General features: G+C 42.9%; 1 protein-coding gene across 1 annotated transcript; it reads right to left on the bottom strand.

Moving 5' to 3' along the window:
• Nucleotides 1–5,778: 5,778 nt before the first annotated feature.
• HTR5A (5-hydroxytryptamine receptor 5A) lies at nucleotides 5,779–22,866 on the bottom strand. The gene is made up of 2 exons (XM_003816353.5): nucleotides 21,518–22,866; nucleotides 5,779–8,993 (listed from the first exon to the last, which is right to left on the bottom strand). The coding sequence occupies exons 1-2, from the start codon at nucleotides 22,256–22,258 to the stop codon at nucleotides 8,661–8,663; spliced, it is 1,074 nt and encodes a 357-aa protein (XP_003816401.1). The 5' UTR covers nucleotides 22,259–22,866; the 3' UTR covers nucleotides 5,779–8,660.
• Between the last annotated feature and the right edge of the window lie 4,912 nt (nucleotides 22,867–27,778).

Here is a 27,778-nt window from a genome sequence, read left to right as displayed (position 1 = left end):
ACAAAAAGGTGGAATAAAGGAGAGTTCCCACCTCTGCCTGACTGTCTTCAAGCTGGGACATTGGTCTTCTTGTGACTTCAGTCTCAGACTAAGATGGAACTTACACTATCAGCTCTCTAAGTTCTCCAGTTTGCCAGCTGAACCTCTTAATCTCTCTACTTGTTTAAGCCAATCTCTTATAATAAATCTCATAGATAGGTAGATAGATACATACATGCATAGGTAGATAATATAGCCATAGTTATAGATATATTAAGACATGAATATGTAATATGATGTGTATAATTTTGATTCTGTTTCTTTGGTGAACACTGAAGTCTTATCCATTCCTGCTGCTGTAACAAAATCTCAGACTGAGTAATTTACAAGGAATAGAAGCTTATTTCTCACAGTTACAGAGGCTGAGAAGTCCGAGATCAAGGTGCCAGCAAATTCAGTGTCTGGTGAGAGCTGCTCTTGGCTTCCAAGATGGCGCCTTGAACGCTCTGTTCTCACATGGCAGAAGGCAAAGGGGCAAAAGAGACAAACATGGTAGTAGAAGAGATGGAAAGGCAAAAGGGCCTGGCAATTCACTGAAGCCTGTATTATCAGGACACAAATTTCACTCATGAGGGCTGCACCCTCGTGACCTCATTGCCCAAAGACCCCACTTCCTGGCAATATCACCTGGGTTATTCGTTTTCAACGTATGAATTTCGGAGGGACCCAAATATTCAAACCGTAGCACCTGACTAACACAAAGATGAACTAAGTATCATAAAAAACTCTAAAGCCTTTTTTAAAGTGTCATAATGGTGCATGAATAGGCAAACAGCCAAGTGGAGGGGAATACAGAAATCCAGAAACAGAGAGAACGTTATGATGTTAGTGACCATAAGCTGATGATGTTGTGTGACAGGGGCTGAAGCTACTCTGCTGTAATGAGAGCTCCTGTGTATTCTACCTTTTGGTTCATTTTACTTATTTATTTATACATTATACATATTTTTTGAGATGGAGTCTCACTCTGTCTCCCAGGCTGAAGTGCAGTGGCACGATCTCAGCTCACTGCAACTTCTGCCTCCCAGATTCAAGCAATTCTCCCGCCTCAGCCTTCTGAGTAGCTGGGATTACAGGTGCCCACTACCACGCCGGGCTAATTTTTGTATTTTTAGTAGGGACAGAGTTTCTCTATGTTGGCCAGGTTGGTCTCAAACTCCTGACCTCAAGTGATCCGCCTATCTTGGCCTCCCAAAGTGCTGGGATTACAGGTGTGAGCCACAGTGCCGGCCCTACTTTTTGGTTCATTTTAAACTCACAGAGTCTAGGATACATACACACACACACACACACACACACACACACACACACACAGTGATCTCCAAGCTGGTTTTTGTTTTTTTTAGCATATTTTCTGGACACTAAGAACCCATTGACCCAGTTCTCTCATATGCACCTGTTGGTCCTATTTAAATGGATCAAAGAGCTGGGCTGTTATTCTTGTTCTATCAAATGTGGTTTTGGTTGCACTGACAGGCACTTTCCTCCAGCTGCACTTGCAAAGCATCACAGGGCACAGCCAGAGTTATTCCTCTAGCCCTTCCCCCTTCTCAGCCTCAATTAAACATTAACTTGGATCTAGAATACATAAAAAAAAATTAAGCTCAACAAGATAAACTGAACCCTGTCAAAAAGATTCTAAAATGCCATATTTGGTTATATCAAAAGGCAATCCCTTTTGTTGTAAAATAATAAGGGAACATACTGGTGTCAATGGTGGGGGTTATCATTGCTGCCAGGCCAGGGGAGTCGTTTTACGCTTTGTTTATTTTGCCTGTCTTCCTTTTCCTGTAGGCCAATTGTAGGAATAACTTTACCAAGGGGGGAAAAAATCCAACTGTCTTAAGGAGCAGGAAGGATGAAGAAAGCGAAGTGAGAGTCAGGCCCTTTTATTTAACTCCATCCCCCCATCTTCATCCCATCGTCTTCACTCCTAGACCAAGGACCCATTGCACCTTAACAGTGCTGGGACAGGACAGAGGCACCCTCGGTGAGGTGACAGTGAGCCCGTCGGTGGCCAAACAGGAAGCTGGGGGCTCATCTGTCTTTGTAAATCAGACCACCTCCTCTTTCATCTACGTGGAAACTCTGACTTGTCGCATGTTGGGAAGGTAACAGACCAATGGGGCACCGACTCTCTTCCCTTCTAACCCCCCAAGTCCAGTTTCCAACTGAGCTGAAGGTGGAGATGGGGTCACTGGAGCAGCTGTTGCTGTAAATGCCACAGTCTCAAAGTTTGTCCACCTGCACACAGAGGGCTCAATATTCTTCCTTCCTGCTAACAGAAACCTTTGGGATACAGCCTAAGGTGATAGTTCTGTGCACAAAATATGACTCACTAAGTGAGTTGTGGGGGAGGAGGCCTCAAATTAGGTGGCTTCCGGGGTCTCAGCAGCTGTGGGCAGGGCCCTTCACATTAAGTGATGTGTAAAGGCCTTGTAATGAGTTGTACCTTCCACTCCTGAGTCAGGAAAGCTCCTGTTATGCCATAGGCTGAGACACGCGGGGCTGTGCCACTTAGGCCTCATTTTGATGATGACCCCTGGCTGATTTGTTTGCAGTTTTGTTATTACTACTGAATGTTTGATTAATGGAAATCTTCTGTATGCATACATACATATGTGTATATGTGTATGTGTGTGTGTGTGTGTGCATGTATACACACACACACACACACACTCTCTTCCTGTTAACCAGGGAGAGACACCCAGGTTAGTGGCACCAAATAGGGGAGCAGGAGTGGCACCAAAGAGTGGAGCAGGAAGGAATGAGAGAAGCAGTCTGTTTCCATGTGGCCACTAATGCTTTGTGTATCTGTGCTCCAGGCAGCAGCCTGATCCAGTGTAGGCAGCCAAAGGCTGAGTTCCTCCTGCCTTGCCCTCCCACCCATCACACATGTTGGTGAAAACTCTCAGCAAATAGAGTTCCAAGTGCTCTCCAGATACATGAATTGAGTTTTTATAAACAGAAGTGTATTTTTTGCTACCTTAGTACTAAAGTGATGCCTTATAATTTATGAATTATATTTGTGTATTAAATTAAATTAACCCAGTTTATATAAATCCATATCTAGTTTGCATGAAACAGAATATAGCAAAATGGAATTCTATATCCTTTCTTTTGTATTGAATTTATCCTTTCTTTTTAGTATTAGATTCGAGTTTCATATTTAGTTTGTTTTACATTAAAACAGCAATAATCCTTCGTTATCTGATAGTTTCTGTGATTTAGAAATTTGGGAGTGGCTTAGTTGGGTTCTGACTCGGGATCTCCCATGTAGTCAAGTGTAGTCAAGACACCAGCTGGGGCTGAAGTCATCTGAAGGTTTGACTGAGGCTGGAAGACCCGCTTCCAAGATGGAGCACTCAATGGCTGGCAAGTTACAGACTCACTTCAATTTGCTGCCGTGTTTCTCCTCAGCTCAATATCCCCTCCTCATCCTTTCTTTCTCATGCAAAGCCCCATTCCCCCTCAGCCTATTCTTACCACATGTAGATGTCATTCTAAATACCCAAGATGACCCCCAGGAAGGCATCTGTTTGTTATCAAAATTCTTACTATTTTAATTTGAAGTATTTCCATTTAAGGTTGTAAGCACAAGAACCAAGAGAGGTTTTTTGATTTAAATCTTCACAACTATGGGGCTTGCCAAATGTCAAATTCTGTCCCCAAATTCTAGCTCCCACCCATTCCTAGTTAATTACTAGGGTAATTAACATTGGTCACTTAAAAATTGCTTCCCTTCAGCAGGGCATGGCGGCTCATGCCTGTAATCCCAGCACTTAGGGAGGCCGAGGTGGGCGGATCACAAGGTCAGGAGATTGAGACCATCCTGGCTAACACGGTGAAACCCTGTGTCTACTAAAAATACAAAAAAATATCTGGACATGGTGGCGGGCGCCTGTAGTCCCAGCTACTCGGCAGGCTGAGGTGGGAGAATTGCTTGAACCTGGGAGGCGGTGGAGGTTGCAGTGAGCCGAGGTCACGCCATTGCACTCCAGCCTGGGCAACAGAGCGAGACTCTGTCTCAAAAAAAAAAAAAAAAAGAAAGAAGAAATTGAGTGTAGCCTTAGTGAACATTGATTACAAAGTCTGCAGTAGTGTACAGGAATGTCCTAGGTGTCCTAGGTCCTCACATTCACTCTCCACTCACTCCCTTGCTGATTCACCTGGAGCTACTTCCACTGCAGCAAGCTCCATTCATGGCAAGTACCCTGTACAGGTGCACCATTTTCAATCATTTTTTACTGTACCTTTTCTACATTTAGATATGTTTAGATACACAAACCCATTACCATCGTGTTACAGCTGCCTACCGCATTCAGTACAGTAACAGGCTTCACAGGTGTGCAGCCTAGGACCACGAGGCTGCACCAAACAGCCTCACATGTATAGCGGGCTGTCCCCTCTAGATGTGTGTAAGTGCACTCTGTGACATTTGCATAATGTCGAAATTGCCTAATGATGCATTTCTCAGCACATCCTCACGGTTATGCGTCCTGCGGCTGTACATTAATCTCAGCCCCTCCCCTTATTAGCACCAGGGAGCAGAGTCGTCATCTCCCCTACTTCCCATCTGCCATCGCTAATCCACCGGGAACTACTTGTTGGGTCACCTGGGATTGGTGCAGTGTAGATCACGGTTAGGTTGTTCCTGATCTCTGGGGCAGATTTGGTCTGGGAACTGGTGCCACACGAGGTTGACCTCCAGTCACCAAATATCATAAAGGAAAAGGACACTGTTCCAAAGTTGTCCTGCGAAAGCTGGTGCTTTTGCAGCTCTATGTGGGCTGTAGTTGGTGGAGATGCCAGAGGGGAGGAAGGGGTTGTTTTAAGTCCCTGCCATCATCTGGCTCCTGCCAATCATTTCTTATCCTTTAGGGGCTGTTTCTGTGTTAAAGTACGAAGACCAAGAGCTGGAGTTTGGAGCCAGGTCCTAGGGTTCTGATCCTGGCTCTAATTTTCTAGCCGTTTCATCTTGGATGAATAATTTAATTTTTACAAGACCCAAATGACTTTTGTGTTAAATCTCCATAGTGCCTCCAAGGGTTATTGTTAGGACCAAATGGGGTGGCTTTGAAGGGCATGGCACAGTGCCCTGTATGGGGTCAGGGCTTAATAAACATTGACGATTATTTGCTTGGTTGTGGGGAAGCTGATTAAATTTGCTGCACGTTGTGGTGCATCTTCCTTGATTCCTTCCTCTTGCTTGCAGAGCCTTGAGCCAGATCTCAATGAACACAGCTAGTAGCCAACCCAAGCTATCGCAAAGGAGGCCATGACAGAAGGGATAATGAGTTTGAAAGATACACCTGATGGAAAGGCAAATCCCTTTCAGGAGGAGAAAGAGGAAGATGGAAGGCTGGGTGCAGCTGGACCACAGCACCCGAGACTGCTAGAAAAGAACTAGCTGGGGCTGGCAGTCCTGACAGAGCCATTTAATCAGCCGACAGTGGCCAGGCTGGACCTTCATCCTCCTGAAGCTGGCCCCCCCACCCCCGGCACAGTGGGGACGGTGGGCACCAACGTCCTGACAGGGGTGCCTCATGAAGGCAGGAAAGGCAGCTGCAGACCACAGACGGCCCCAGTGAACCATCGGGGCCCAGCCCATGAGCAGCCCAGAGCAGGAGAATCTCTTTCCTGATACAGGACAGAGGCTTTGAGAAGGCCACCCATTGCCCTTTTCTCGGATGCTAACCAAATCCCTGCTTGGCAATCACTTTCACTCAGCACTTGAGCTGTGGACTCAATCTTTATTTTCTCTTTAATAGAAGCATGGCAAAGTGTTGTCTCTACAGCCTCTTTGGCTGTGAGCAGGGAACTGCAAATCCAACAGACAAACACGGAAGCAAAAATGCTCCTCATGAAAAGAAGAGACAAACAACAAGCTTTTTTATCAAGAATTAATCCCTACAATATGGTCTGATGTCAATACAGACTCAGGGACATCTTCCACTTGTCTTTCACTACCGCACAATGAAAATATAAAACTGATAGTGACCTCAAGAGGGCTAAGGAGAGGATTATCTCCTTTGTACTTTGTCTTTAGGCAGGAGAGCAGAGCTGTGCATTTTGTTTGACATATTCTACAAGAGCTGAAAGGAGGGCTTTGGATTGGTTCACCTCAGTCACCCTACAGAGAGGGCTTGCAGGAAACCCTCCAGCCTTCTCTAGGTGCACCATCTAATAAAGGTGGTTGTTGTAATCTGGCACGGGAACAGCATTAGTTATTTTGAGCAATTACTTCTGTTTATGATTCATATAAATTTCTAACCTGATAAAATATTAGCAGTCAAGCATAAATGAGAGTGTTTCACAAATATTTGATTTGCATAGTAGAGACTCAAAGTCAATGAATGTCTACATTTCTTACCAGGGTATAAACAACTTTTACTATTGAAATGGAAGCAAAATACTTCATTGATTGCCACTTCTTCCTTCTCTTATGTGGAATGTTTCTTGCTCTAGATAGCGTATGTGGAGTATGTTGTATATAATGTATAATTTAAGTGACACCTGAGAGGTGTTAAATACATATTGAGTGATAAGAATAATGAGGCTTATCCATTTTATGAAAACATTAATAAAACCCTCAGCTGGAGATTGAATTAATATTATAATAACATCGTTCTCCAACTGGGGTATACAGAATCCTTGGAGAGTCGGGGAGTGTTTGAAGCCACCAGAAAAATGTGGCACATCTTCCTCAAGCTTCACTTTACTGAAGAGTATGAACTTTTTTAAACAGTAAGACACTCACGATTTATGGATTAAAAGTTTTCACATGGATTTTCAGGTAGAATAGACTTAAGCTTTTACCCTTGATTCTAGTGTTACCTCTCCAGACTCCTCATGTCTGAATTTTTCTTCTCTGCCATGGGGTACTTAATAAGGTTTTTCAAACACTTCCCTTCCCTTATTCAAACACTTCCCTTATTCAAAACACTAGAAAGCAATAGCATTTGTTGTTCTCTCTGATTTCGAGTAATAATGGGGAAAAGTAACTTGAGTAAGTGAAGAGTCTGTATTTTAAATACTTGTGGGTTTAGCACTTCAAGTGATATATACAGATGAAAAATCTAAGGACGCTTCTAAATAAATTCTTCAATTCTTATCACTAAATTTCTCAATGAATCTGCTTGAATGCATAAAGATCTGCATTTAGCATATTAATTGTGACTTCACAGGTGTCTAACATTTCTTTATCTGCTCACATTCTTTTGATAAAGCTAGTCTTTGCAATAAAGACAAGACTAAACTTCAAGCCAAGACCACATATAAATTATCACAAATTTCCTATGTTTGAACTCTTAATTGATATAATTTATTATATACAATATACTACATGAATTACAATAATTCAGAGATTATTATATCATTCTTTAATTCATGCATTTGAAGAGTCAGAGACATAGCAGACCACAGGCAGTTTTATTGCCTAGGATTTTTTTTAAGTTTTGTGTAATGGCACTGGTTTTACATGATCATCCAAATGCTGCATCATCACTTAACTGCCTCACCTCATAAATTATACTGTCAATTTGTAGAGGACTGGGGCTGCATTTTACCATTGTTCTGTCTTTTTCATTGCCTACTAGCCTCGGCCTCCTAGCAGGAATTCACATACCAACAAAAAATAGCAATTAGCAAATTAATCAAGGATGCCCTTAAAGTGCCTGTGTTTGGTGAATGTGCCTTCATAGTCATTGGTCATGAAATGCTCAACCTTACAGCAGTTGTTTTACTCTAATCTCATGATTTGAGGATAAAGGTCTTTGACTAGAAACACTGGAATATAGTCCACGCACGTGAAACCAGTAGCAAATAAGCAAATCTGACAGATTCTATGAAACCAGTAGACTTTCCTGTTTATAAACTGTTGCTTCAAAATGAAAGGAAGTAGTTACCCTCAGTGCCTGTTTCATGTCAACAGATTGCATTTTGGAGTAAACTAGCTAGCTAGAACACCTGCCTCTTTCATAGTTGTGTGTGTGTGTGTATGTTCGTGTGTGGTTGCCACAAACAAAACCTTAAAGCTAAGATTCTCTGCTCTCATGGATAGGACTATATACTTTAATATATTTGGAGACAGTGTTTTGTGGTCAACTCTTGGGTCATACCCCATCGGTATTAGGATATATATACTAGGACCACAGAGGAGAATATTTGAAATGGGGACTGTGCCAGAAAGCCTGGAACTATGGTCTCCTACCCTCAGAGGTCTACATCATGACTTGTTCATTCTTTTCTATTCAATCTCAATCTGCCCATATTGTTTTACCTCCTCCTTCTTATTTGCCTTGACTTCTTTAAGACAATGTCGATCACCACGCCAGAGTGAATTTGGGGAGGAAAGGACACTTTGCGGGCAAAGACCATGACTGTCAGCACAGAGAAAGGGATAGTAGATAAGTTAGATACATCATGTCACCAAAACTCTGTGAGGAGTCATATTGCTACTGAGGAGGTGGAAAAGAGGCCAGTGCAGTTCTGAAGATGACCCTGGAGAATGGTGAGGATTCATCCCGTCCACATGGCTGTTGGGTGGGGATGGGAAATGGATGAACTGGGAATTCCACTGAATTATGGGAAGAAACTTTTTTCAATCCTGGTCCTCTCCCTCAGTGTTGCCTAGAAAAGAAGTTCTTGAAGGCGCTGTTGTAGTTCTTGTTGAAAGCCGTATAGATCAGGGGGTTAAAGAAGGAGTTGGAGTAGCCAAGCCACAGGAAGATGCTTTTCCAGATGGCGGGGATGTCACAGGAGCAGAGGGGACTGATGAGCTCGGTGAGAAAGAAGGGGATCCAGCAGAGCACGAACACGCCAATGAGGATGCCCACCATGAGGGCGGCCCGCTGCTCCTTCTGCTCCCGCCACGTGTCCCCTTCTGTCTGGAAGGTGACGGTGGCGTGGCGGACCGTGAACACCATCTGGGGCTGTTTGGCAGAGTCCTTCACCTGTAAAAGACAAGCAGGAGCTTTATGAGGAGCCACCTCAGTCTACCTGCTAGGCTGAGCCTAGACACTGACAGGCCTGGATTCCGCACATCCACTCAAGGGAAAGTCTTCCATGGATAGGTGTGGGAACCTGAAGGCCTGTGGCACTCGCTCTCAGATATGGAAACCAGGCAACAGAGCTGGGGTGTTTGCTTACCTCTTAGAAATGAAAGGACCAGATGTGATGAAATTGACATCATGAAGATGGACTCCCTATTGCTGTCTGTTCAACAGAGGCAGTGGCAGAAACGAGCAGGCAACATGGCATGCACAACTTAGTGGCAGAGGTGCACACTTCATCAAAAGTGTCCTAAGTTCCTATCAAAATCCTGTACACTTAGGACCACATTTTCTATCATCTTTATAACCTTCTGGGCTCACGTAAGTCCCCTCTATAATGTTAGAACTTTTCCTCTGGCATAAAGCTCCTACAGCTGTGCCCCATAGCGTATTCTACTGTTTGAGGCGGTCCAGTAACCAGGACACCTCTCTCTGGGTCTATTCTGTGTCTTCCTCTACCCCTATATTTATGTAAAACTGAGACCCTAGTCTTTTAGTCTCCTGTGCGTGCCCCCAAGGCCTCCACAGGGCAGGTTCCCACAGAATCAGGCTCTCCAGTTCACTTCCTTGTCTCAAGGAGTGGAATTCCTGGGAAAGGAAGCTCTTCCTCCCTTCTGATCCTATTTTTAGCTCTTGGGAGAACTGACATAATGAGTGTCTACTGATGAGACAGCCTAAATATGAAGCAATCATAAATTTACTGAATTAGCAAATTAATTGATCCAATCAAAATGTGCGACAGTTTCTGAGTCATTCATTCTCTGGTGGGTGAGACTGCATTGACATTAAATAGTATTCTTCCCCTCTCCAGCATACTGTGACTCTAGTACATTAAAAAAATATTTACACAGTTTGTTCTCAAAGAGCATACAATCTTTGAGGCAAAGAATTGTCACGTTAATCTAACCCGCTTAACTAATTCTTGGCAGCATTTATAAAGTGGACTCGAAAGGAACTGACTTACTATCACATGGAATAACAGGTGAAAATAGGAACACTATGGTTAAGGCAATGTTAGTTGATGAATAAATTACCAAATTTGTAGAAGAGCTTTGCTGACATTTATTTGCAAAACAATATAACATCAAGTCTGTACACTAGATTAAATTTAAAAGAAGATAATAAATAATGAAACCAATGGTCCATAATAGTCCAAACTTTAAAAACACATATAAAATAAGCACTGAAAATCCCACTTTCTGTACCTCTAGATGAAACCAGAGTTACCTTTGGTTACTGATTTATCAAGGCATATCTGGAAATGCATTTGAGGGGATTCATTTATAGAAATCCAAACCATATTTAGCTTAATTTTTCAGCATAAAGGAAAGAGGGAAAGCTACCAGTTTCCTTAACAGAATTCAACCCCCTAATAATATCAGGGAAGCTGTTTTCCATATTGTCCCAAGATGGCAATAAAACAAGAATTCTAGCTGGACTCTTCAACCCTCTGGAAAGTCTCCTTCCCCTTGGCACATTTTTATGAGTGACAATGGGGACACTGGTAACACTGGTCATACTTGAGACATGGTCACACTGTGGAGGCTTATCACGCTGGTCACATAAAGGATGCTGGTAACGCTGGAGATGCTGGTTATACTGGAAACACCATGGATTCTGATCATACTAGAGATGCTGTTCACACTGGGGATGCTGGTCACACTGGAGATGCTGGTCACACTGAAGAATCTGCTCACACTGTGAATGCTGGTCACCCTGATGACACCATGGATGCCATTCACACTGTGGATGCTAGTAACACTGGTAACACCATGGATGCTGTTCACATGTGGATGCTGGTCACATTGGTGACCACATGGATGCCATTCACACTGTGGATGCTGGTCACACTGGTGACACCATGGATGCTGTTCACAGTGTGGATGTCGTTCACACTGTGGGTGCTGGTCACACTGGAGATGCTGTTCACAATGGGGATGCTGGTCCCACTGGAGACACCATGGATGCTGATTATACTGGAGATGCTGGTCACACTGAAGATACTGTTCACAGTGGTGATGATCACACTGGTGATATCAATGACATTTAGGGCTTAGAGTTTTTTTAGAGTTTAGTCATAGAACTCCACGTTCAGAAAAGCATATTTTTCTACTACCTTGTGAAATGTTGATTATTTTACTGGGCCATCTTTGGTGCTGCATTCAACGCCAACTCACTTGACAGAAGAAAGAGTGACACTGATTTAAAATGGTACCCCTGGGACAATAGAGTCTCCAGCTGCTAGGATGGTCTTGGTTGTTTGTGGAGTTTCAGGTTTCTAATGCCCTCAAATGGTGGAATTGTTTTCTTACTCTATGGCCCTTGGACTTACGTACTCCTTAGCTCTTTGCTCTCTTCTAATCCATGATTGCAATAAAGCACTTAATTGAATCTGAACAATAACACTCTATTAATTACTACATTCAACCTGATCATTAGTAAACTCACAGAAAGAGAGGAAATAGGGTTAAAAAGTGAATAGTTAAGCCAAATTAATTTTTCCTAAGAATCTCTGAAATACACATAAAGTACATAGCTCACAATTTAAGATTCATATATAAATTTTTTTCTAAATGAACACTTAGCCTCATCTCCCCCAATAAACAAGTTCTTTGGGGACAGGTACATATGTGTTAGAGCTTTCATCCTTCCAAAATGATTGCATGCTAAATAATTATTTACTGGTTAATCACAAATCTGGTATGTTCTTTTATTTCATCCAACCACTCTGCTTTGCCTGTCTAATAATGTCCTAGATAGTCAATGGATTACCTTCAATAATGGGTATTGAAGCTAAGGTATAGACTCTTACCTTGGAAGTGTGGTTTCAGGTGATTTGCAAGTTAGACCACACCACTGTCAGAATGAGAGATGAGTCACAAGAGCTCAATGGAACAATAAAAATGTTTAAGCTAAAAATGGCCTTACACATCAAGGAAGCCTCCACGAGGGTGTGAATCAAAACCCTCCACAAACTTAGGACAAGACTGATTGTTCTATAACTGATAACAAGCAGATGTTTTTCTTGTTTAAACCTCTTCAGTCAATCAAGGATGATGCAGTTTTGGAATATACACTTGTAAACCAACTAATCTGTGTCAGCCCTCACTTCTGAAAGTGAGCCAATTAAGGTCAGACTCACCCCAATAAACACACTTCTGAGCACCAATCATCCAACAGAAAACCCCATTCCAACAGAAAATCCCATTCCAACAGAAAACGCCATCCAACAGAAAACCCCATTCCATCAGAAAACCCCATCCAACAGAAAGCCTCATTCTGAGTAAACTCCATTCTGCAGCTGATGTCAGCCTGCTGCTACTCTGAGTGTCCTCCAGTCTCTGAACCCCACACTGCCCTGAATCATGGATGATAGGCATTCCGCTCTGCTCTGGGAGACTGCTGACAAGCATAGCTTCCTCTCGCTATTCTGAGTCAAAGATTCAGCTTTGTCTTTCTATCTCAGACTCTGAGCAGTAGTGGCATTGCCCCTGGACAGTTCTGGAGGTTCCATTGAAGTCATTTTGAAGACTCTCCGTGGGATCCTTGGGCCACAAGTGCATTCACTGGGCCCCAAACTCAATTGCCCTTTGTGTCCGCAGCCAAGCATATCAGTCTCAACAAGGATTTGAGTTCTGCCTAGTTTCACTGGGCTCTTATTGCTCAATGTATTTTGTTATCCTAGGATTTGTGACCAACTATGTCCTTGGATAAGTTCGCAAGGCTGAGGTGTTTGTATCATGTAACTAGATCTTTGATTGCGAGATCTACCTATCTACCATTAGGTAATTGTCTTAGATCTATGTATCAAGCTTTAAACCTCTTGCCATGAAGGTGTATCATCTGGCAAATATTGTTATGCCATTAATCTACTTATCCTATGGCCTCTTGCCTTGCTTGTGTGTTGTCTACATGTGCAAAGTCTTGTTGCATGGGTTTTTGTTTTGTCCTGGAACTCCTTCTTCTGTTGAATACAGAAGGAACTATTCTATAAGGCATTGGCTTGATAAATTTCCAATCTAATTCAAGCTGGACCTGAGGGCTAATGATTTGAAGACCATTATTAGGCCAGTGACCAATTTATGAAAAAGCAATTGATCAAACTTTGCTTGGGGTCCCCTACAAAGCTCGTATGAGGGCATTCCTGACTTGTCGACTTGTGAAAATATATCACTTTGTCCTGTTGTTTTCCAGCTTAATGATAGTTGTGCGGACAATCATGTGTCCCCTTCTCCATCTGTTTGGTCCAGGACCCTGAGACACTATTCACAAGCATGAACTGTTGACCAACCACAGTTGCCTCTTCCTCATGTGCCATGGCTTGTTTATGTCCAAATCTCAATCCTCTTTTTTAAGAATTTCTATTTCCTATTTAAAATTGCATTATGATCCTAACTCTTGCAATTTTCTTCACAAATGCCAAACTTTTTTTACTTAATGAAAAACATCTGATGAATGAAAAATTAGTGAGTTAACATATTTAAGGGAAGCTCTAGAAAAATTAGGAGACAAACATCAAATGGCTAAAAGTCAGCATCTTTAATTGGTATTTTGAGGCCTTAAAAGAAAATCCTAACTAAGATAGTCTCAAAGATTTTGTAACCTTCCCAAACCTATCCTCTTTGCAGATCTCTATCTTGTATTTTTCTGTTCAGCTTTATCTGACTTCCTAAATGAACCAGGGTTTTCTCAGGAAAAACACAATCACATTATAAAATTACCAGAAGAAAAATCAGATTTATAGAATTTAATTAAAACCTTTGTCTAAAGCTAAGAGCTATAATTAAGAAATTTTCTAGGCCAGGCATGGGGGCTCATGCCTGTAATCCCAGCCCTTTGAGAGGCCAAGGTGGGAAAATCATTTGAGGTCAAGAGTTTGAGACCAGCCTGTGCAATAGACAGACCCCATCTCCACAAAAATTTTAAAAATTAGCCAGGTGTGGTGGCATATCCCTGTGGTCCCAGCTACTCAGAGGCTGAGGTGTGAGGACTGCATGAGCCCAGGGTTTCAAGGCTGCAGTGAGCTACGGTTGTGCCACTGCACTCTAGCCTGGGCAACAGAGCAAGACCCTGCCTCAAAAAAAGAAAGAAAAGAAAAGAAGGAAGGAAAAGAAAGGAAAGGAAGAAAAAGAAAGAAAAATTTTCTAAACTTTTGTTATAGAATTTATAATTTTTTTAGAATATCAAACAAAATTTTTATTTTCTTGAACTATAGATGTGTACTAATTAGTTAAATTAACTAAAATCCTCTTAGATAAGAAAAAATGGTAAAAAAAGAAGCATAGAAAATAGAAGAGTTATATAACCCAGTTGTGAAAATTTAAATATAAAAATAGAAAATATATTATGTAAAGTAATTTTAGAAGGCTTTCTTTTAAGGAGAGGTTGAATAAAGGTTCAAAGTAAACTAAATGAATCTGGCCATGGTGGCTCACGCCTGTAATCCCAGCACTTTGGGAGGCCAAGGCAGGAGGATTACTTGAGCTTGGGAGTTTGAGACCATCATGGGCAACATGGTGAGACCCTATTTCTATAAAAAATACAAAAATTAGCCAGGTGTGATGGCACAGACTTGCAGTCCCAGCTACTCAGGAGGCTGAACAAAGATAGAAAATAGACTTCAGAAAACCTTCAAGCAGCATATTTGTGTATACCCAACAGCTGAAGTATAGTCTTGTCATGTCTTTCTATAAATGGGCTTAAACCTGAATTTGGGAATTTAATAAGAAAAAATAAACTGAAATGTGAAATTGCCAGTTTGCAAAATATCCAATATGGGGCTAGACATTTCCAGATAGGCTTAGAAAGTAAATACTATAAATCAATACAAGATATGGCTTTCTAGATAAGGCATCCAAAATGGCCTCTGTTCTCAAAGATTTGAGAGCTGAGATAAGGATCCCTGTATATATTAATATATTGCTAGCAGGAGGACCCTTGAAAGAATGAACATCTCATGTTGGCTAAAAAGCAAAATGACAACTATATACAATCTATCTAATAAAGCCACTCCAAGAAAGGTGTTGTCACTCAACAATTTCTTTGTCTTTTTAAACTTCCAAGGAGAATTTTCTATAACTAGATGTACAACTATATAGTTTTTGTTTATGTGGGTGTCAGTATAACTACCAGTAACCCCACTATTATAGAACAACAGATCATTCCATGTACATTTTTAAAGTTGTCTGAAAAGCAAAAAAGAAAATTGTAGCAAGTTTTTAAAAATTAAAAATAAACAAAAAATTCAATAAAGCTATTGGTGGCTGGACACAGTGGCTCACACCTGTAATCTCAGCACTTTGGGAGGCTGAGGTGGGCAGATCACCTGAGGTCAGGAGTTTGAGACCAGCCTGGCCAACATGGTGAAACCCCTGTCTGTACTAAAAATAGAAAAATTAGCCAGGCATGGTGGCACACACCTGTAATCTCAGCTACTTGGGAGGCTGAGGCAGGAGAATGATTTGAACCTGGGAGGTGGAGATTGCAGTGAGCTGAGATTATGCCACTGCACTCCGGCCTAGACAACAGTGTGAGACTCTGTCTCAAAAAAAAAAAAAAAAAAAAAACCCTATTGGTTATAGGTTATACCAGATAGTGAAACAAGATAATGAATGACAAATTGACAAATTTCTGGCTATATAGTAAATTTTTCAAAGGCTTGAGAGAAAATCAACTTTACTTAATGGAACAATTCAAGTAGTAACAATCTTTAACAATTCTGTATGCCAACTTATAACTGATATTTTCAGATCATTATCTAAAGAATGCTTCTTTAATCTATGACATACCTGCAATAAGTAGGATCTGCTTCCAAATAAACTGTGCTGCAGCCCTTGTTCATGATGAGATTATAGCTGATCTGACGTGAGAATGCCTACACCGCATGTAATTTTAAAAATTACTATAGAAATACTGATGGTTCTAGAATCTCTATGGACAAGAGACTCCACAACTAGAAAATTTAATTGAAGTAGAATGCATAAGAGTTAAGACTGATTCTTCCTAGGTTATCATGAACATTCCTTTTCATGCGAATATGAAAATATGGGGCCATGCTCTGGGTGGATTAAGGTGACAGCATAGCACCTGTCAAAGAACATTGCTTATTTTAAGTTCACCGCTTAGTTCAGCAACCTGGAGGCTTTGCCTCCTTGTCTCAGAGAAATTACAGGCATCAATTCAACTAGTCAACACATCTTCAGAACATTTGGTATTAGGCCTTTAAATCTTATATACCACATGTAATAAGCCCCAATTGCTAACAGAAACTATCCAATATTTTTCTACTCATTGATTGATAATGGTTCATGGTTACTTTCTCCTTCTCCTGGTGTAACATGCATCACCCAGCAGCTCGGAAACCCTTAGACAAGGAAGGGGAATCCCATAACTGCATTTCTATAATTAAAGTGTCCTGGCTCCAGACAGAACTTGGATCCTCTAGTACCAAATTCCAATGAAATATTGTTTGTTGATGGTATGCTAAAAAACAAAAATAACAATGCCAGGTTTGATATATAATAAGTAGTCCAGTCTCTCTCATAAAATTTAATTTCTTACCCAAAGCCAAGTTGTTCAATGCTTAAATTATGGACCTTTCCAGTAGGTCCATATTAAGTTAAGAAAATGAAACAGAATGTATGTGGACTAATAATTAGTATACCTCCAGAATAATTCACTTATTTAACATACTATAGAAACATCTCCTTCAGGTACTCTAAAAATGGACAACAAATGTGAATTATTTGATGACTTGATGCTACCCCAAACCATTCTAAACTGAGGTCCTCCAGGGAACCTCCAGAAAGAGAAGTGTGGACATTGCCATTAAACCAAGAACCTCGGGACAAACAGATTACCATGTGAATTAGTGACCATCTTGGCAATACTTACAGATAACGTACCTACAGCTTCACTAAGATTGATCACCTCTCTTCTATAGTTCCTGGGTCCTTTATCCTATGCTGACGTTAAGTGTCTCAATGTCAACTGAGAAGAAAAGTTAGTTGCTCCATAGGGCCATAGGTTAGGCCATTCCAAAATCTGGCTCACCAATGCCCTCAATGGACTATACCTCCTTATGAAGGGTCCAAAGGGACAAAACTCTCTCAGAGAAGCCTCCTGAAGATAATGACCCCATTTAAACAGTTGGATAACTAGAGGGGTTTTTTTTTTTAAGTTGTCATAGTAAATAATGCCTGCATTAGCTGACATAACATATTATATAGCCTAAGCTCCCAGGCCACAACAATTAACCCAAATAGTCATGATGAATAGAATAGCCTTCAGTTTCCTTGTGGCCAGTCATGGAAGAGTTTACCCTATAGCTACCATTTCTTGTTGTACCTGGATTAAGACAGAGGCAAAACAATCTATATTTAAGCTAGAAGTAAAAGGAACATAGCTACCTAACAGAGACACAAGAAACTTTTGGGACTTGCTTTCCTGATCAAAGCTGGGAAGTCTTGGGTCAAGGAGAGCTCCTCAACAAAGAATTGACTAAGAAGGCACTGGAACTAAGAAGAAGAACTTGGGAGATTTTCCAGTCTCTTCTTACAATATTTGTAATTATTCTTGTTTATCTGGTAGTCCTTCAGCATCTGTTGTTCAGAACTTTACATGCTTCTGCAGAGCTCTGTCCTGACAGATGATTCAACAGATGATCTAAAAAATAGTATAAACTCATGTTGATCAACGTGCAATGTGAACATCACATCTCCACAGACGAAACTTCATCATTAAGGAGGACCAACAACAGTGGTGAAAATCTGGATAATCACGGAGATCTCTCCTGCAGCTTTGGCTGAATGAGGACCAACACAGACAGACTGAGAAGAAAATGTTCCCACGCACTTAGGAAAAGACTGAGTGCTCTTTAGCCCAGAACAAGTTTTAGACTTAGTCTACTGATCAAGGGCAACTCATCTCAATCAATATATTTTAAATTTTTCTTCTCTTAGGATTTGTAACCAAGTATGTTCTTGTATAAGGTCACAAGGCTGAGGTGTTTGTGTCAAGTAACTAGATCTTTGATTAAGAGACCTACCATTAGGGAATTGTCTTAGATCTGTGTAAAAGACTTCAAACCTCTCGTCATGAAGGTGTACTGTTTGGCAAATGGTGTCATGCTATTCATCTATGTATCCTACTGATGCTTGCTTTGCTTTTGCTGTTGTTTGTCTACATGTATGGAGTCTTTTTGCATAGGTTGCTCTTCTAGGTGTAGGTCGCTGCAGGGATCATACAGGAATCAAATATATGCATAGCTTCAGTATCATTGGTAGCCTATAATTTTGAGAGTCAGAGGATTATTAATTTTGTTAATTATATATAGAATGAATAAGGATGGGAGGGCAATTAGGGTTAGAATAATAGAAGGTAAAATAGTTCACACGGTCTCTACCTCCTGGATGTCTATAGTACCTGTGTAGATTATTGGTGTTAGCCCCTCAGTTCTGAAAGTCAGGCCACCAGAGATGGACTCATTTCAGTAAATACGCATTGGAGGAACAACCAATCAGCAACAGCTTCTCATACAGAGGGTGTCATCTACCCACATCTCAACAATCCACCAATCCCTGAGGCTCCATACCTCCCAAAAGCACAGTTTCAGGTCAGCATTCTGCTCTTCTTAGGCAAACTGCGCCTAGACAGAGCAGCCCCCGCTCACTCTAGTAAGGAAGGCATTTTTCTTTGTCATTTTATTTCAGATCTCTAGCAGTGGCTTCCTCGTCCTTTGACAAGGGCAAGTCTTATCTGTCTTGTGTTGCCAGATCCCAGCTCAATGTCTGACCTAGGTTAGGATTTCATGGCATGTATTTGAATAAAACTCAGCAGATAAAGAAACAAGAGAGAAGTGTTGTGGTTTCCCCAGGGAACAGCTAGCTGGTGGTAGAACTCATTTAGAAACTTTGACGCCCACTCCCATTATCACAGAACAATCAGGAGACTTGGTTTGTAATTAACCCTTCAACATAACATAAGGACAGAGGCAGCCCCATATTATATTTAGAGTACTGGATTATTTTGAGTCCTTTTGCTAAGCCAAGGGGCCCATTTCCAAAACTGATCTGGGAGAGGTAGAGAGAGAAGAGAATATATATATACACACACATATATATATATATATACATACATATATATATATACATATATATACACACACATATATATATACACATATATATACACACACATGTGTATATATGTGTGTGTGTGTGTTTGTGTGTGTATCTATATAAAAAGCACAAAGATGTTATAATGCTTTGCTTCTGCTATCACCAAAGCAGAGAAATGAGAGTGCCCTTCATCCTTTTACACAAGCCTTGGGATGGAATTGTAATTAACTTTCTCCTTCTAAAGCTGTGTTTGGGGTTGACTGTAAATTATATTTGCCTGAATAAACATCAGGGGAGAGGAGGATTCATAAAAGGAGGGCCCTTGGAGGTGACCCGTCTTCTTGTTCCTGGCCTGGAATTTGAGTGGACGCTCATACACATGGAACATCACTTCAGGTAGTTTGATGGAAGCTTCAGTGTTCTTACCCATCAGCACTCTTTGTTCAGCTTAGAAATCTAATAGATCAGAGTTACCCAGATTCAGTACTATTGACATTTTGGTCTGAACAATTCTCTGTTGAGGGGCTGTCCTGTGCCTTGTGCAATATTTAGCAGCATTTCTGACCTCTCTATACTACATGCCATTAACACCCCATCCTCAATTCTTTTTTTTTTTTTTTTTTTTCTTGAGACAGAGTCTCACTCTGTCGCCTAGGCTGGAGTGCAGTGGCGCAATCTCGGCTAGCTGCCAGCTCCACCTCCCGGGTTCACTCCGTTCTCCTGCCTCAGCCTCCCGAGTAGCTGGGACTACAGGCGCCTGCCACCACGCCCGGCTAATTTTTTGTATTTTTCGTAGAGACGGGGTTTCACCATGTTAGCCAGAATGGTCTCGATCTCCTGACCTTGTGATCTGCCCGCCTCGGCCTCCCAAAGTGCTGGGATTACAGGCGTGAGCCACCGCACCTGGCCCTCAATTCTTAATCATCCAAAATGTCTCCAGACAGCCCAAATGTTTCCTGGAGGGCAATACTACCCTTCGCTGAGAAGTGCTGATATAGGTAAAAGAACAGGTGGCCTCTGACCCCTCGTTTTCTTCTTTCTTCTAGGATGATGCCCTCTCCCCTTTTTCCCTAGCTACACCTCTGGTCCCTCTAAGTTTGACTGACTGGGGATGGTTAGAATTAGCTACTGACTCTAGAAAGCACACACAGAGCTCAGGGTGGATGTCTATTTCCCTCCCTAGACCACACTCTTCATGGGCAAAAACAACATCTCTATCATTCGCTCACCTCTTGCACCAAGCCCATAGTATGCACTCCATATGCTTACTTAAATTACTTTCTTGTTTCAGAGCCAACAACAGAAAATGGGGACTGTGTAGACTTCTGGTCTAACCTAAATGTGTGAATTAGATTCAAGGAATCTTCCTTGGTAGTGAAGGGGGAGCAGCCTGCAGAATCATGAGTCATAGGGTCAGATTATTAAGAGTTAACAAAAAAACAGGAGTGGGAGAAGATGAGAAAAGCTCCCTCGCTGTTGCTATAGTGGTTGTCATGCAGTAAATACCTCTCATAGAGAGCTGGGGAATTCTCTTTCCTGGATTTTTAATTTCCTTCCGCAGCTTTACTCATGCTCAGGAAGGCAGAGAAGTGGTCCTCAGTCACACCTACAACCTAATAGGGCTGTGGGGGATAGACCCATAAAGTAACACCCTAAGGCAGTGGAAGCAGATAACAAATGCAGGCTCCGGGACTAGTGCAGTCAACATCTTCAGTCTTACGTCAGGACGGGAGGATGCCACAGAATGACAGTAACCTAGGTGATACCATATTTTTAATAAACCGGCTGCTGTAATTTGCAAAGAAAAAGAATAGACTAGGATGAAATGCTAACCTGCATCACCTGACTCATGGCAGTCTTCTTATCAAATCATGCTCCCATCCCTGCCTCCCCTCCTCCTGGAACACCCCCATTCTAAGTGCGGGAAGCTGCTAGTTTTTTCCAGTGTACTGAATCAGCGTACCCCAGCTACCAGCTTATTCAGATGTTCTAAAGGGTGTTATAGATCCATAGAATTTGGGGGCCAAAGGGGACCCTGCAGAATGACGCAGTCTGAACTCCTCGTGTTCTGTATATTTAACAAACAACCCATTAGAGAAGGAACATGATATGATTAGCCCTGTGAGAGGGAACATGTCAGAGCAAAGTACATCTGTGATGCTTTCTTCCACTCTCCCAGTTTACTCCCCCCACTCCCAAACACAAAAAGTTCCATTTTCTACAAGTGTAGGGGTGGGGCAGGTGGCCTGGGGATATAGCCTGTACAGATGCAAGTCGAGTATTTTTAAGGATTGCTGAGATACCCACCTCCACAGCTTCGGATATGGGTGAGACGCTATTGGTCTTCCTGGAGCCCACGCGGAACTTGGCAGCCTTGTAGATCTTCCAGTACACGAAAAGCACCACACACAGCGGCAGGTAGAAGGCGCCTACGGTGGAGAACACGGCGTAGGAAGGCTCGCGGCTTACCTGGCACTCCTCGCTGCCCTCAGAGTACGTCTCTCCCCAGCCAAAAAGCAGCGGGGCCAGAGAGATGACAGCGGAGAGTGCCCAGGTGAGCGCAATCATGACGTTGGAGACGCACTTGCGGGTGCGGAGCGTGTATTCCATGTGGCGCGTGATGGACCAGTAGCGGTCCAGGGCTATGGCCGTCACGTTCCAGATGCTGGCCGTGCAGCAAAGCACGTCGCACGCGATCCAAAGCTGGCACAGCCTCCGACCTAGCTGCCAGCGGCGCCCGGACAGCTCGTGCACCAGGCTCAGCGGCATGACCAGCGCGGCCACCAGGACATCCGAGATGGCCATGGATGCCACCAGGTTGTGGGGCACGCGGTGGAAGGTGCGTACACGGAGGATGGTCGCCAGCACCAGCAGGTTCCAGGCGAACGTCGCCGCCACCAGAAAGCCCAGCAAGGTGAGAATAAGCACTCCGAAGACCGAGAGCAGGGGCGAGCTGGGGCGCAGGTCGTCTTTGCCGAGGCTGTGGTTGGTCTCCAAAGGGGAGGGGGTGGAGAGGGAAAAGGAGGTTAGGTTCACAGGTAAATCCATCTCTGGGTCAGGAGACCAGCCTGGGGTACTTGCAGAAGGGGTGTTCAGGAGGACTTAAGGCGGCCACTGTGCCCAGAGCCAATCCAGATGTTTGCAACCTCTGGCCAGTGGGGGAGTTTCTGGAAAGTGCCTGTGAATTTGGCCCCAATTTCCTGCTAGTGAGCATCCGTTGGAGATGGTGTGGCTGCAAGCGCGGCAGGTCTGAAGCCCTCAGAGGCTAAGGAAGCAGAGGCGAGGGGCTGCGTGTCGCAGCCAGGGCCCGCCTAAGCTGTCAGGAACCCAGGGCTCCTCGCCTTGGTGGAAAGTCTGTTTGGCCGCCCAGAGCCGAGCATCTCCCACATCGGGGAGAAGCTGGGCGGCCAGCAGCGTGTGGGTGCAGGAGAGGGGCTGGTGCGTCAGAGCAGTCGCTCTCACCGCGTTGCCTCCCTGCCCACCCTTCTCTCTAGGCAGCCGGCTGCAGCCTTAACTCCGTGCTAGGGAAGCCAGTTTGGGGGGACCTGCTTTCTGGGACCTGCCTTCTGTCCCTGTTGCCCCCGCCACCCCTTCGGAGGCTGCAGCTCCGGAGAGCGAATGCTGGCGCGCCCACCGAGACCTGCCTTATCCAAGTGGAGATCTAGCCCTACGTAAGCCATCAGCTGATAAGGCCATCTCTCCCCGCCTCCTGGCTCAGAGCGCGCGGCTTTGGGGCTGTCCGCGGTGCTGCTGCGCTCCCCGCGCCTGGCGGCTCCCAGTGTGCGCCACCACATGTGGTGCTGTCCGCGGTGCTGCCACCTCGCCCCGCCCGGGAGCAGGAGGGTTGGCGCTGTCCACGGTGCTGCCTCTGCTGCCTGAAATGAGTTCGCCACGTTGAACAAGTTGACCAATGAACTTTCCTCAAAACGTTCCCCTAGCCACCCCCACATGTCCCTCTAGGGGTGGACTGGAGGCCCTAGACACTGCTTTCTCAGCTTTCCATAAGTATTTACTCTTCCTGCAAGAGTTCTGAATTAGGGGTCTAAGATAGTTTCACTAACTTTTGTTCTCCGGAAGATTTTAGCCCGTGATTGCTTTCTTCTTACCCAGCTCTCAGTTGCTTCCCTTAAGGGTTGTTTTCCTTAAAGTAGGAGAGGCGAGATAGCAGTTGCTGCTGTTCCTAGAGATGGTTGAGGTGTTGGAGCTAGAATGCTTCACCTGGCTCCAACAGGAATGGCTGAAGAATGCTTTATCTCCTCAGAGTCATAAGGCAGATGGGTAGTCTCCAGTGGTCCCTACTAAATTTGCTTCCTGAGAAGGAAAAATTGGGATACAAGTTATTATAAGAGCTCCATCTCACTCAAAAGAAAGAGGTAATTTAACTCTCCCCTCACACATGCACACAAAACAACCACAAACACATCCACAGAAACTGAGAAAATATCAGACGCTTCTAACCAGAAATTATGGTTGAAAGCACCTCATAAAGAGGCACATGATATAGCAATATAAAAGAAGTTGAAATTTTAAAAATGAAGTGACAGAAATAGCAGGAAAAAAGTAAGGTGTTAATAAGCTTTGTTTTTAAGTATGTAAAATGAGTGTCATGAAATCCTGTGCATTTACAAGTAAATTTAGTCAGAAAGTTTTTAGCTATTTAAAGATTAGCAACATGTTTTGATATAAGATTTTTTTCTTGCAGAGTAAAACAAGTATCAGGAGAATGCACTGAGAAAAGGGAAAGTCCTCCACTGGAACCTAGAGGACGGGACAACATCATTAAATACCGGATTATTCACAGGGCTGTTTCAAACACCACTTAAAAACAGCTGATGGTGACTGCCTGCATGCAGAGCAACTGTGCATGGCCCCAATCTGGAAGCAAGCTTGTGCTTCTTTAAGGCAAATCACCTTCTTGAGGTCATGGAACTAATGGGAATGAGATGTAAACTATGAATCCTCTTCTTTGGAAGAAGTTCTGCATCTAGTCTCAGGGCCTGTTATCTGGAGGAATGGATGAACTGTGTTGCCCACAGGCGGGCCCCAATGGATCTCTATGAATCTTGAAAGGCATTGTGGGCTTGTGATTATATTCCCTACTGATTCCCCAGGCCACAGCTGTCTGTATTGATAGCTAAGTGAGCAGCAGAATAGTTAATAGGGACAAAGCCAAGGATGACTGAGGATAATTTGTGAAGAATAGAGTGTCATAAATTTAGGGACTGAATAGAATATTCCCACAAAGGAGAGATCCAATGGAGCATTTCCAGAAGGGACAAACCCTGTTCAGAAATTCTGGCTTATCTCTTAAAAATACACAAATAAAAAATCATAATATTTCAGCTTCATCTTAAAGCATAGCCCCAATTTTATCTTGAAAAACACTGAAAAGGAAAAGAATCTGAAAAGGTATAAAACTCCCATCTGCCATATGGTACCTCTGAAATGGCAGCATTGGGAAATATACTTTCCTGGGTTGTCACCTCTTATGGGTTAAACTGTGTCTCTCCTTCCCCCTCCCTTACCCCCTGCCAGATTTATATATGGAAGTCCTAACCCCTAGAACCTCATAGTGTGACTATATTTAGAAATAAGATCTTTAAAGGGATGATTAAGTTAAAATGAGGCCATAGGATAGGGCCTCGTTCAATCTGACTGACATCCATATGAAAAGAGGAAATTTAGACATGCAAAGAGACACCAAGGATGTGTGTGTGCATAGGATAGACCACGTGAGAATAAAGCAAGAAGGTGGCCATCTACAAGCCAAGGAGAGAGACATTCGAAGATACCAGTATTGGAAGATTAGAAGATATCAAGATTGGATTTCCAGCTGCCAGAACTAGGAAAAAATAAATTTCTAGTATGAGCCACTCAGTCTGTGGTATTTTGTTATGGCAGCCCTAGCAAGCTAATATACCATCCGACAAAAGATACTAGCAAAAGATACAACCACGTAACTGAACGAGGTGCTATACTGGAGAAGAGGGAATTATAGACATATAAACAAATCATGGGACATCTACTAAAACCTTTCCAAAAGGTAGTTTGCAGCCATCTAGCAATCATTCGAGTGCAGACTCAGTTGTCTATTGAGGTTACTTACGGTTTGTAATCAAGTCATGTCATTGGCATATAGAAAAATACTTATTTTAGATTTTTCTATAATGGGAAGGTATGAATCTATTTCATTCAAGTAGGAGCTGATTTTTTTGTTTGTTTTTGCTTCTGTTTTTTGAGACAGAGTCTCACTCTGTCATCCAGGCTGGAGTGCAGTGGCACAATCTTGGCTCACTGCAACTTCCATCTTCCGGGTTCAAGCGATTCCCAGGTAAGTTTTTTGTATTTGTAGTAGAGATGGGGATTTTACCATGTTGGCCAGGCTGGTCTCAAACTCCTGACCTCAGTTGATCCATCCCCATCAGCCTCCCAAATTGTTGGAATTACAGGCCTAAGCCACCACACCCGGCCAAGACCAACGAATTTTAATGTAACAGCATAATAAACATGCATGATACAATTTCAGATTCCACATCACAACAAATCTTTAAGGTGCTACCACTCATTGAGTTTTAATATAGCATCACAGAAAAAATATCCATAATTATCTGAAAATAGTATTAAAGTACTCTATTTTCTGCTGTATATCTGTATGAAAGTGGATGTTCTTCACAATCTTAAACTAAAATAACATATCCCAACAGATGGAATGTAGAAACATATGATGTTCTAGCTGTCTTGAAGAGATTTGCAAAAATGTTAATGCTATTCAGAAATATTTTATGAAAAATAATTATTTTTCATAATGAGGTATCACTTATATAAACATGTAATGGGTTTATTATTTTATTTTTAATAAACAAATACACAAATATGTTGAAAATGTCTCTAGTTTATTTTCCAGTAAATATTAATATATATAACCCATGTAAACAAAAGCTCTTTGGGGTACTCAATTTTAAAGAATATGAAGGGGTCCTGAGACCACAGTGTTTGAAAACTGCTGTCATTAGAACATCACGCTGCTCTGCCGTGTTGATGTGGGATGTCAATAAGACAAGACAAGCAAGAAAAGAAGTCTCAAGTTTGTTAGAGTCCTCCATAAAATACGTGTGCTCCAAAATGTGAGAAATAATTTTGTCTTTGAAGAATCGGACACCCACAACGTCATTGATGGTGTTAGGGCTTCAGTGGCCTGGAGTGTAACAGGGTATTCCTTTCATTATAAAAATATACGTATTGCATCTGGTACCTCCCCCTGCTGGAAAGGAAACCTAATACTTGGTCAGCACTTTGAATGCCAGAGGCAGCTGCTCTGATTCACATCCTGGTGATGTGGAAAGGCTGCCAGGTTCGGTTGGGGCTAAGAGCAGGAAATGGCTCTAGCAGAAGTCCTGGCTGCAGTGAAAGCAGCCCAACTGCTTGGGCTTTATGATTTGCAAAGCTTATGTTACTAGGAGTAATGGGAAAAAACTCCATGAGGATTTTATGATAAACACCAGTAAAAGAGTCACAGTATAGACCCTGAGGGTTCTGGAGGAAAGTCACTCCGTCTATGACAGGAAACATTACACTGTTGGAAAAGCAGTTTGTGTGAGCCAGGGCTCTGGCAGAAATAGAGCATCTGAGCATGAGACATTAAGTGACACTGGAACAAAATATAACCATCAAGATGTGGAATTTTGCAGACCCACCCACAAGATTGGGTGGGCTCAGCAGCAAAACAGCATAAAACAGAAGTGGTGCAGAGCAGAGCTGGAGGGTGCAAGCCAGCTCCACAAGAGGTGGCCCAGACCACTCTGCTCTCTGTCATCACTGTACAAGCACCTACCCCTCAGCTCAAAGCCCTGGCCACATGTCCAGCTGATGCGGCACCAGCAGGGCCAAGGGGAATTCACAGGTGGGTCAGCCTGCTGTGTTGGTGCAAGTCAGCAAGAAGACTGCTGCTGTCTCGTGTCTACTCTGGGTGGCCTTGGGAGACAGCAGTCAGGGGAGACCCTTCCAAGGGGCAGAGCTCTAGGTGCTGCACTTGATCTTCCATTTTGTTTGGAAAGGGGAGCAGCCTGAAAGAAGATGATACAGACTCATGAACAGTGGCTAAAGGTCTGGAAGGTGAATGACTGGAAGGAAGGATGTCTGTGAAAGAGGCTTGTAGATGAACCACAGGGAATAAGGACAAAGTGTGGATATGTTTTTATCACTTTTAACATCCTCCAGAAAGCATACACTGCAGCATAGAACACTGGAAGGGGATCACCAGCCACCTTGAAGGGCGGCTATTCATCAGCAGGGATGGATTTGCCTCTCCTGCCTGCAGGGTCTCAGCCAGGTCACTGTCCAAGGACCTTTGTAAGTTTCCAACCTCTGATACAGGATTGCATTTAGCATCCTTGTGAACCAATGGCCCCACTTTACAGCAATGAGCACATGGCCTCGGGTCCCATCACAGACCACTTGTTGCAAGTCGAGCTGCACTTCTCCCCGATTGAGAAAAAAGAAGTGTTGAAGTCCTCACCCCTGGTATCCATGAATGTGACCTTCTTTGGAAATAGGGTCTTGGCTAATGTA

This window comes from Pan paniscus, chromosome 6, assembly GCF_029289425.2.
Source record: "Pan paniscus chromosome 6, NHGRI_mPanPan1-v2.0_pri, whole genome shotgun sequence".
NCBI classification, from domain to species: Eukaryota; Metazoa; Chordata; class Mammalia; order Primates; family Hominidae; genus Pan; species Pan paniscus.
The sequence above is the reverse complement of the archived record's forward strand: the minus strand, read 5'-3'. Positions and strand labels throughout refer to the sequence as shown.